This window comes from Triplophysa dalaica, chromosome 2, assembly GCF_015846415.1.
Source record: "Triplophysa dalaica isolate WHDGS20190420 chromosome 2, ASM1584641v1, whole genome shotgun sequence".
Classification (NCBI taxonomy): domain Eukaryota; kingdom Metazoa; phylum Chordata; class Actinopteri; order Cypriniformes; family Nemacheilidae; genus Triplophysa; species Triplophysa dalaica.
The window spans coordinates 25751926-25763838 of record NC_079543.1 but is presented as its reverse complement, the minus strand read 5'-3'; the positions used below and the strand labels follow the sequence as shown (position 1 = coordinate 25763838).

At 35.4% G+C, this 11913-nt stretch overlaps 1 protein-coding gene and 1 long non-coding RNA gene across 2 annotated transcripts; one reads left to right on the top strand and one right to left on the bottom strand.

Annotated features, from left to right (window-relative positions):
• Positions 1 to 3155: 3155 nt before the first annotated feature.
• Positions 3156 to 9327, top strand: LOC130414620 (interferon-induced protein 44-like). The gene is made up of 8 exons (XM_056740639.1): positions 3156 to 3218; positions 3303 to 3375; positions 3750 to 3783; positions 3896 to 4085; positions 7750 to 7893; positions 8000 to 8168; positions 8381 to 8481; positions 8554 to 9327. The coding sequence occupies exons 2-8, from the start codon at positions 3318 to 3320 to the stop codon at positions 8839 to 8841; spliced, it is 984 nt and encodes a 327-aa protein (XP_056596617.1). The 5' UTR covers positions 3156 to 3218; positions 3303 to 3317; the 3' UTR covers positions 8842 to 9327.
• On the bottom strand, positions 5523 to 7288 carry LOC130414634 (uncharacterized). Its single transcript, XR_008905634.1, has 3 exons — positions 6918 to 7288; positions 6085 to 6171; positions 5523 to 5967 (listed from the first exon to the last, which is right to left on the bottom strand). It is a non-coding gene; the product is annotated as an uncharacterized LOC130414634 (long non-coding RNA).
• Positions 9328 to 11913: the final 2586 nt, after the last annotated feature.

Below are 11913 nucleotides of genomic sequence, written 5' to 3'. Positions count from 1 at the left end.
ATTTTTCAATTTGAAATATTCACAGCTTAAATGTACAACCATATTGAATTGCAGAACCTTAAAATGCAAGAACTGTTCATACAATGCATTTTTTTTCAGTTAGTGCTTTTCAGCACGTCTCTTTGCTTCAAAAACATTAGTCACTATTTTACTTCCATAAGAAAACACATTCTGTTAGCACCTAGTAAAGCATTTAGGCAAAGCACTGTCAAGAGAATTTATTTAGGTGGTTTCACAATGATTACATCTGTATAAGTCACGTGAGGGTGTGATCGGTGGAGAGAGACTAGATGGGTACATTTTTTACTTTTTTCCTCAATACTTGGATATCTTTCTAGAGAATCTCTGTTGCTATATTTGATCAGTTTCGGTCCTAACTGATCCAACAGGTACTGTAACATATAAACGACGATGAATTACGATAACTCAAACTGTTTTTTTTACTGACATTAGTGATCTTATGCTCCTAAGTTTGCTTACACCTTTCAATTACAAATGTACAGCTACAGTCATTTTTCGATCTACTTCCAGAAGTCATCAGATGTTCACCAACAGTATCTTCTTTTAAATCCAGATTGAAAACACACTTGTTTAGTTGTGCATTCACAACCTGAGCACTGTGCTGGTTTACATCAACTGCCCTCCTATTGCTAATTTCTTATTCTTTTTATATACTGTACACTCTAACATTTTTTATCAATTGTATTGCTGTTTTATTGTTTCTTAAAATCTACAGTTGTATTTGTGATCTTAAATCATTTCCATTTTAATGATACGTCTTATTTCTCTTTTTCAATCAATTTATGTAAAGCACTTTGAGTTGACCTTGTGTATGAAATGTGCTATATGAATAAACTTGCCTTGCCTAGCAGTCAGGATCATCAAACTATAGCCCTTCTGTTCATTTAAGTGTATATTCATTCATTTTTTTCTTATGTAATGTCTACTTTATACTTAAATTTATTTATTCAGTAGAGCAACTCTTATATTAATAATGCAGTGTAGCGTCACTAAGCTCCTCTTCTCATTGTGATTTAAAAGGCTTGTTCGACTTGATGAGTTGCGGCAAGATCCGACAGCCGGATGATGTCAAAGTACACGAGAGCGATTCGAAATCAAACTTTTGATGTGTTCGAAGCACTCTCATGGTACTTTGATGTCATCCGCCTGTCTGATCTTGCCGTATCGCATCAAGTCGTTCAAAATTATAAACAACCCTTTGAGTATCCGTCTCTAAATTCCAAGAAGCACGTGTGTATAGTACTAGAGTATTTTACAGGGGTGCCCAAACTCAGTCCTCTAGGCCGGTGTCCTCCAGAGTTTCACTTCAACCCTAATCAAACAAATCAAACACACCTGCATGCAGCTACCCTTATTGAATCTATGTTAGGACTTTTACACTTTTTTCTCAATATTTGCTTCTCTCTCTCCCCAAAGCCAGAACATGGATTTTTCACTGTAAATAGCAGTTACACTATAACAAGATTAAGGGATTTTTATGCTCCTTTGTTTGCTTAAAGCTTTCAATTACAAATGTACAGCAACATTTCCATTTTAAATATTATTTAAAATGTTCAGTCTGTCGAGAAGAGACACTAAACAGGCATATTTATTACTAATCATTTTCAATCTTGTTTCCCTCTCAAACGGCTTTTGCTTCCCCATTCCATACTGTCAGAAAAAAAATTCAAAAAATGCAAGGGTGCTGCCCCAGCTCGGGAACATTTTTTACTTTTTTCCTCAGTACTTGGATATCTTTCTAGAGAATCTCTGTTGCTAGATTTAATTAATTTCGGTCCTAACTGATCCAACTCGTACTGTAACATGTTAATCACGATAAATCACGATAACCCAGATTTTTTTTACTGATATTAGTGATGTTATGCTCCTCTGTTTGCTTATAGCTTTCAAATACAAACGTAGATTTCCATTTTAAATCTTAATTAAAATGTTCACTCTAATGTCGCAAAGAGACACTAAACAGGCATAGGTCAAGGTAAGGTGTTTGCTTCAGTTGAGCTCTCGACTCTTAGTATTAGACCACCTCTTAGAGGTGTGCATTTATAAAGAAAGAGAAGTTTTTAAGTAGAGATGGTGGAGAATACTTTTATTGCGAATTTGTACTAAAGATGAAAACATTTATAAAATAAATCTTCAATCTGTTCTTTCATGACTGATTTGACAAATCTGAACAATGGTGACGAGCCCCAATTAAAACAGATCAATTGCAATGCATGTTGGGAGTCATGAACGAGTGTTGTACTAAATTCCTGCCCAGCATACATTAGAGCATAAAGTTTTATTTTGTCAATTTTCACCATTGTTGAGCTTCTTATACTGTTTCCTCGTGTTTGATTTGTTTAAGGAATGTTTTCCTGTATACTTATAATAGTCTGATCCCTCCCAACGGCTTTAATCAATATGAAGTATCACAAAAATTTGAAACATTCATAATACATGTCTCTCATGAGCAATATTTTTTTCTACAAACAAACATAATCTCACGATAAGAACAACCACATGCAGCTGATTCTCATGGACCTCAATTCTTATTGCCTCAATATATATCAGAAGTTGACAGAGAAACAAAAGAGTCAAGAACCCACGTCAAGAAAACATGGTCGAATCAACAGTTTTTAACAGTACGAGTTGGATCAGTTAGGACCGAAACTAATTAAATCTAGCAACAGAGATTCTCTAGAAAGATATCCGACTATTGAGGAAAAAAGTAAAAGATGTACCCATGCTGTCACCAGATTAAATCAAGATTAAAAACACACTTGTTTAGCTGTGCATTCACAACCTGAGCACTGCGCTGGTTTACATCAATTGCACTTTTATTTCCAATTTATTTTTATTTTGCTATTATTCATTTTATATATATATATATATATACACTCACATTTTTAATCAATTTGTTTCTTAAAATCTAAAGTATTTGTGATTTTAAATCATTTTCATTTTAAAGATACGTCTTATTTCTTTTTGTCAATCATTTTATGTAAAGCACTTTGAATTGCCCTTGTGTATGAAATGTGCTAAATAAATAAACTTGCCTTGCCTTGCCTAGTTTGGTGAAGCCTATAGAAAGTGAAAGTATCACAGCAGAGTATAAAAGACAGCATGAGTTTGTTAGAGACTAGATCTGTATCACTCACAAAACAGCAATCACAAACATCAGGGGCTAAATCTGCAGCTCAGACCGAGACTTAACCCAGGTGAGCAAATTCTTATTAAATTATTAAATATTTTAAAGTGCTTCAATTTCATTTATGAATATGTTGAGTGATGTTGATCATTAGATATAAGAAGAGACAATGGCAGGAGCAGAATCAGTCCAGCCAGTTCCAGAGATAAATCCCCCGCCCCCACGAGGTAAGTTAAGTTTTAATCATATTTTTTGCTTGGCCACTGTTATTTTTTCTTCTCATGATTTGTCCTTTTAACAGTCCCTTTAATTATTTTTCAAATTCATAAAAAGTTTATCTTTACATTTTATATTAACATTGTGTTTACATTTACATTTATGCATTTGGCAGACGCTTTTATCCAAAGCAACTTAGAATGCTTTATCCTATACATTTTACATAGGTATTTGCAATCCCCTGGGATCAAACCCACAACCTTGCGTTGTTAGCGCAATGCTCTTACCAGTGAGCTGCAGGAAAGCTCAGTGGTACATGATTGTATAAATCATGAATTAATAGTGAAATGTAAACAATGCTCTTTCTATCTGTATACACCAACAGAATATGATCAACCATGGAGGAGTACACCCTGGGGGTAAGTGAAAAAAAAAAATCTATTTGTTTTCTAACCCTGATTGAACACAAATACTCTATGTAGTCTGCGGTGTATTGCATTGCTTTTTAAGAATGGCTTCTTCTAAAAACAGAAAAAGAGAAGATTTGAGGAAAGAGCTGAGAGGGTTCCAGTTGAGCAATCCCAATATTAAACATGTCAGGATCTTGTTAGCTAGCGAAGGCGGAGCAGGAAAGTTGAGCTTCATCAATTCAATCAATAGTGCATTCCAAGGAAGAGTCACCAGTGATGCCCTTGTTGATGATACATCTGGAACAAAAACAGTAAGTATATGAAATTACAGTACTAGTCTTTAAAGCTGGTTAATGGTTTACAAGCTAAATATGGCCTTTATAATGCAAAAAAAAATACAAAACAATGTTTATATACATAAAACTTTTTATGACTTTTTGAAGACAAAGTTTATTTCAACCACTGTCCAATTTTGAGAGATAATTTCCCAAAAATGCTTAACTCTAAGTGACCCAGCCAGCTGTAGTGAACTCAATGAGGAACAATATTGATCAAACACTATTCTTCATCAAATATGTTAGAATTATCATGAGCTTTGATCACAATTATAAGTTATATATTCTCCACCACCCTTTGTAAGGGAAACATACTAATCTAATCTAACATACACATACACACATACAGTTTAGCATTGGAAGACAGTTGAAGTTGAAGCAGAGAGAAGAACGGAGCATGGATTATGGCAGTATATGATATTCAGAATATCAATAGCATGAACTAAACATCAGTTTCTTCTTGTAAAGCACCTTTGTTAAAAGGATTAATGATGCCCTATGCATCCATTAATAAGACTAAGTTTGATACTTGCACGTCTTGCCCATCAAAAGAAAGAAAGTGTCCTGCTGATGCAGTTTATTAAGGCTCCAGGGGATCTTGGCTGAAAGTGATCATAGAGAACCAGTTTTATGCAGAGGATCTGTATCTGGAAAGATGCGGGCCCCAGCCTGGCACTAACTTATGGGTTAAAGGTGAAGTCTTCTTCTAGTCCATCCTTTGGAGATGCAGAACGCAAGGAGAGAAAGAACAAACCCCCACCAACTACAAACCTGAAGTAAAACTCCTAATAACCTCTCCCACCCACACAAACACACAGAGACTCTTCTCGTGGTCTCTTTTAAACTGTAAGGATGTCACATCCAACCATCGTGACTGGTCCAATCAGGAGATGGCAACTTTGGAGGGAAAGTTATTTGTCTTAGTCTCTCAGACGGTGTTTTGCATGTGAAAGCTGATTGGATGTTCACTACACTCTAAAAAAAGGCTGGGTTAAAACAACCCAATTTGGGTTATTTTGGTAACCCAACGTTGGGTCAAATATGGACAAACCCAGCGTTGGGTTATTTTAACCCAGCCAGTTGGGTTATATCTTTGACCCAACATGCTGGGTTGTTTTATTTAAATCAACTTTTGCTTAAAAATGACATTGCTGGTTTAAAACAAACCCGAAATGTTTAAAAATAATAATAACAAAATCACAGAGAAAGACTCGAGGCATCAGTAAGAATCAAAAGTTTTATTAAGGATCAAAATGCAAGACAAAAGGAATTCATAAAAACATGCAATATGTTATGCTCAATGAACAATAAAATGGCATATAAAACACTTTGATGAAATGTATGTTTATACATATTAAAGGAAAATTAACTTCAAAAATTACATTAGTTTAGATTTTAACATATACATTTAACAAGGTTATTAAAGTGGCACAAGTAAATATAAATAGTTAGACAACTTAACACTTCAAAAATTCATATACAGTTAACAAAGTGGCACGAGTAAAATGCTTTAGGTCAATTCCAGCGTTATGGATGCGACATAAAAACACTATGAAAAGTATTTTACTAAACCCTTGTTGATAGAACCGCATTTATATGATAAAATATCAGTCTATGCACAAGTTTTCTATAAAAAAATAAATAAACAAGCGTTATGGATGTGAAAAAGGGACACCCTAAACTCACAAAACATTTTAAAGAGCGTTAGTTCTTTCGGTTTCAGCACTGCTTAACCTGAGATATCCACGGAGCAGTCTTACTAAAGAGGATTCTTTTCCTGAGAGTTGTAGACAACAGTGTGGCGTGCACTTTTGGAAGTGGATGTTCAGCAGGAGGGTTTCTTTATCAATTTGTTCATCTATAAAGAGAAAAAGAGACAAGAGAAGAATGTAAGGAAACTGGCCTGCCCAGAGCACAATGGATTATAATAAACATATAAAGAAGTACATTAACATTTTACCTAAATAATGTTTACCTTTAAGCCTGTTATGAAAACATCCACGTTCCAGTTGACTTTCTCTTGAATAGAATGATCCATTAATATTAGCTGTTATTCTGCAACCTGTCAGTGTGGGAAAAAAGAAGAGTGGGATATAGTACAGAAAGTGAAATACAGTCTTAAAAAATAATATTATAAACGTTAACACAACTCTTAACTAATTCGACACACTCGGGAATAAGTAGAAGTCTAAAAAGAGCAACAATTGTTCGTCTCATATACCCAAAATAAATTATATCGCATTGTTAACCACTAACGTTATAAGAGCGGCTACTCCCGAGGCAATGGCCGAGATAGAGCTGCTCTCAGCGGAGCCACGACCGCTGACAGCCTGATGCTCACACCTCCGACAGCGTCTTAACAAATTCTCAAAGAGGCGTTATGTTTATATATAAATCACGTATTTGTGTTCTTAACAACTACATTCTCGTCTAAAAGACTCTTAAATCTAAGTTCCGTCACCGAACATTAGCGGTATTTAAAATAAAATAAAATGCTGGATGTTTGCTTTTTACACGACGCTCTCGTGTCGACCTTAAACTAATATCAAGATGCGTAAATTACTTAACTAAATGACTCACACGAGTCAGAAATTTCAAAGGGAAATGTTCACCAAAAAGGAAGTTTAAATGATTAAAAAGCTGTAAATTAGAACAACGTGGGCATAACGTTACAGACTAGCTATACAAAGCTAACGAAGCTAGATTGTAACGTTACTTTACAAACCTAATGCGAACAGCCGAATTTTGCATACTTTTGCTTTTTTTTGTACAGTTATAGTTTTATACATTAAAAACTCGTAAACATACCTTTTCTTCTCCGAATAACAACTTTTCGAGATGAGGTGGATCAAAATGCCCGCGAAGGTAGAGTTTGTCTAACGCGTCGAGGAGTGGGAGGGGTTTACTCTCTCAACTGTCACTCAATTGGACCCGACTGCTAACCCAGCGTTTGGGTTACTCAAAAAATGACCCAACACTGAGAAAATAACCCAACAAAATGACCCAACAGGCTCAACCCAGCTGTTGGGTTAAACAAATAACCCAGCATTTTTTAGAGTGTAAGAAGACTTCTAAGAGTTTGATAAAACTAATATGAAAGGAGTTCCCAAAACACAACAAACATCAACATTAAAGACATACAAATGTAGCTCATAGACACCAAACATGATCTAAATATCATCTTGGTTAAATGAGTTACTACAAATCTAATAATTCCAGTAGTTAAACACACATTCATGGATACTTTGGATTAATGTTTAAACAGACATAACAACAAGAACATTAATAAACGGAAATGTTATAAATGAATATGTACATTTCCATATAAATGCATTTAGGATTGTATGTCTGTCCCCAAAGTGAGTAAAGAGAGTTCAGCTCCCTACATTCAATTCGGTCGTGAATCTTGATGAGTTGCTATGGTCACCAGAGATCTTGTCCTGCCTTTGGTGTGAGTTGCAGATTGGGGGTAGACCCCCAAGCGACTAGCTTGCTGGTGGGGTGAGGGGTGTTGTTGTAATATTTTAGAAATTTAATTAGTTATGAGTGTTTGATCGGTCTCGGGTACTACACAGCCAAACCCAGCAAATATGTATTATGTCTCACAGTTTTGATCTGCTATTTCTTTTTCAAATCACAGTACTATATCAGAGGTAAAGAGCATACAGATGTTCTGCCATTCGTCTTCAATGACTTTATGGGACTAGAGGATGGAGAATCACATTGTGCACATATAGAGGACGTTGTCAAAGCTCTTCGGGGCCTCCTTACAGAAGGATGCAAAGTAGGGACGTGTTTTCCTATACATTACATATACTTAAATGAACATGTCAACTGTTCTCATTTCATATCTTTCATTTGGATTTCCCTCTTTTACCCTTCAAATTCAGTTAAATCCAACTCCTGTTTCTGCTGAAGATACGGCCTACAGAAGTGATCCAGCTCCTCAAGATCAGACATATTGCCTTGTGTACATAATAGCAGCTGAAAAAGTATCTTTCATGAATCCGGATCACATTAAAAAGATGAAGAGTATTAGGAAGAGTGCCAGTGGACTGGGTGAGTCAAATTAAAATTGGATATAAATAACCTTTACTATGAAAATATTAGTCTTTACAAGTTTTCTCTTATTCCAAAACAATCACAGGAAAATGCACTGAAATTATTTAAACAAATATTAAATCTTTTACAAAATATTGAATGCCTCATCAGTCTAGTCCAAACATGTATCACACTGAGTACTAATTTAAATGTATTTTTGCATTTGACAGATATTCCTCAAGTGATCATCATGACAAGGGTGGATGAAGCATGTCCGCTGGTCAACAAAACATTAAGGAAAATCTACACCAGCAAGAAGATCAAGGAGAAGGTAATTATTCTGTTTCTTACAAACACAGTCTCCATGCATGTCTGTAAAACTGTTTGTTTGTTTGTGTTTAAGATGCAGGAATGCAGTAACGTCCTAGGTGTCCCTATGAACCACATCTTTCCTGTAAAGAACTACCATGAGGAAATTGACACAGATAATGACACTGATGTCTTGATTCTGACGGCGCTTACACAGATTGTACAAACAGCAAATGATAAATTGGTCCGCTCGTTAAGTTGTGATGTAAAGAATAGAGTTTCTGGGTCCAAGCGTTTACTTGTTATTAAGACTACCACCACTACCAGTATAACCATTATTGAGCAACATTTATTAGTGACGAGAGGTAACAAGATAGAATGAGTCTTACTTTCTTTCGCAAAAAATGCCACCAAGATGCACAACATGACATGAAAATGGTCATAAATCCACACCCTGTTAATGACAAAATATTATGAAACCTGAAGGAATCTTAAACTTATATGACCTAAACTTTGACTCTCAAACATTTTATAATAAAAGGAAAAAACAACTTAAGAGTTTAATCATTAAAAATACATTATATCTTGAAGATAAATAAATATGTTGGCAGTAAACGGCCCTCTTGATACGTTTAAATATATAAAAACAACAACAATTAAACATGCAATAAGTGACAAATCACACGTCCAAAGTGCACCATTATAACGAATACACACTTTTAGAAATACACTTTATAAGACAATATTCTAAGATCTTAAATAGTCATGCTGACCTAATGTTCAGTCCTGCTAGTTATGTGATCTGTTGTATTTCATGGCATCTTTTGCTACACAGTTAAACCAAATGTTACATCAAAGCTTGTGTTGTATTCAGAAGGTTCTAGTAATCAGTAACTGATAATCTAAATAAATGGCAATTTTGACATTTTACAAGTAATTTTTACTACTCAAAAATTACTCAAAAATCTTTTACTTGAGTAAAAGTAAGATAGTTGATTTTTTGTGTCCTTAAGTATTAAAGGTAAAATCCTGTATGCTTTCAAAGTATATTTGAATTGCTGATACAAATAAAAACCCAATCAATTATTGTTGTTTGGTTAAGTAGCACTCATCTCGTTGCTTGATTCACATTTATCATCTGGATTGTGTGCTTTCTTTGAAATAACTCTAATGTGGTATTACATTTACATTGAGAAATAATTGCATGCAAAATTAAACTTATGCTACAGGAGAGTTTAGAATCACACAGACATGAAGAATCTAATGAATTTCATTTGGTATTATTTTGATATCGAGAAATGTTTCAGGGCTCTAGACTAACTTTTTGCACTGGTTGCACTGGTGCGCCTTACTTTTTTCTTGGGTGCACCAGCACAAAAGTTAGGTGCACCCAAATTTTAGACCGCATCGCATTTAACATTTACCTGCTTTGACCAATTCACTTTTGTTTAATGTCCATATGGGCAAAATTTACTTGTAAATGTTTATCTTACAAACTGTTCAACATCCATCCATCCATTTTCTGCCGCTTATCCGAACTACCTCGGGTCACGGGGGAGCACTGTTCAACATTAAGTTCTTTATTTGAAGCACAAATTTACAAGAAAGGTAATTTACTGAAAAAGTGTTGGTGCTTAAAGTGCTTCAGTGAAGTGAAATTTAAACTTAAAAGATCTAAAGATAAATTGACCAATGCTTGAAGGCTCTGTGTCGGAGCATTGCTTATGATTTTTGGACGGATCAGGCCTTAAATTAACACAATTTACGAAAAAGTTGTAAATTGTTCTTTTCATCTTCTCTCATCATCCCCTTCTACATTCACTCTGTTTAACTAACAGCATTAGTCTCCTCACCTCTCTGTCTCACTGCAGCACACGCATTTTCAAACGTACACACCAGAGGTTGCGCGAGTGTTTTTTTTGTCCGTCATTTTGACTGACATGCTCGTAAAAACTCCGTCATAATCTGTCATTACCCATCACTATGGTTCAAGGTGGTGTTAGGTGCTAATTTGTATGTTCGTGACGTCATCACGCTGTACTGGCGTCCCGGAACTTGTTGTATTGTGATACAACCGAATGCCCAATAAAGCCGTTACAGTTTTTGATACCATATTCAAGCCCTTTCCAAATCACTTTTTATTTTGCTCATATCTTGTGTATTTAACAAAAGTTATGGCTGATGTCGACTGAAGCGCTGTGATTTTTAGGAACGAAATTTGGAGTAAATCGTGTTTAAAGGTCAATGATGAAATTAAAAGCACAACCCAACAAACATTGGTCCGACGGCAACGTCGTGTCCCTGGCCGAAAATAGTCGCGGTAGGACGACACTAGCCGGTAAAAATATGTGACATATAACATTTCCTAAAAATTCATTTAGATACATGCGTAGATGTCATCAGATCTCTAGGGTTGCATATATGATTGTTACTTTGACTTCAGCTACGTTTAATTATATAAATATTGAAGCGGTTGAAAGGGCGTCCTCTTGTGACGTCCTCTACACGTGCATTTTTAGTCCATCGTGACCCTCTGTAAAATTCTTATGAAATAAGCAAAATAAATTCTGCTTACCTTGAATAATACTGCAATGATTCATTTGAGTGCCCAATTAGTTTTAAAAATGTTGTGAATAGACGTTGACTGACGTTACACGTATGCACCCTTTCACAATTTAAAGTGGATGATTGCCAAAACTGTGCTGTCAAAATCCGTAATCCATACTCCACTCCAGTTGGTGGCGGTAATGCTCCTTCAGTTGATTTACGATCCGCAATAAACTCTAAAGAAGAGGAAGACTCGGTAATGTCGGTTTGGTTTATTTCGAAAAGTGACGGAGTATTACAAATACTTCTGTTGGGTAAGTACATTTTGTACAGTTTTATTAATGTGGTTGAGTCTTACTTGTCGGACACGAAGGAACTGAGAGAAATGATGCGCACATGGTCAGCTGCCATGTAGTTTGTGTTTGGCTAAAATTAGCTAGCAGGCTAAAAGGTCGTTTAAAGTTAGGCTTTACCCTAGTTTCTACACTTGAGCTGTGCTGTGTAACGTTAATGCTTCTTGCTAGGATATTGATAGCAAAATCATCAATCCCCCAAACTGCTAACTCGTTCCCTGCCACAGTTATCTTGTCATTTAAAAATCAACCGTTCACTGCAAAAAACGAGTTATTATTCATTACAGAAAATGTATTGTGAGCCATCAAAGTTTAGAGAAAATGTTAAAAAACCCTGAAGCTGGCTGAGAACTTTTTTTGTAAAGGCTGGCAGGTAAAGAGCTAACGTTGGCTGAGTTTTGTGTCAGTTACAATTAACATCAAGTTGAGTAATTTCATGCAACTACAGGAACAATGTGTAAATAAATCAGGGGTTCCAAACCTTCTTCCTTTGGGACATCCGGCCTAATTGTTTGTATTAAACACAAAATGTGACAGCCAGTGTCACATTCAGT

What these genes read in the sequence shown, in the direction of transcription:
- LOC130414620 (XM_056740639.1), top strand. Translation starts at nt 3,318, where the DNA reads ATGGCAGGAGCAGAATCAGTCCAGCCAGTTCCAGAGATAAATCCCCCG. An exon ending in AAATCCCCCGCCCCCACGAG is followed by an intron (nt 3,376 to 3,749) that starts GTAAGTTAAGTT and finishes ATACACCAACAG; the next exon opens with AATATGATCAACCATGGAGG. An exon ending in TCCTTACAGAAGGATGCAAA is followed by an intron (nt 7,894 to 7,999) that starts GTAGGGACGTGT and finishes CTTCAAATTCAG; the next exon opens with TTAAATCCAACTCCTGTTTC.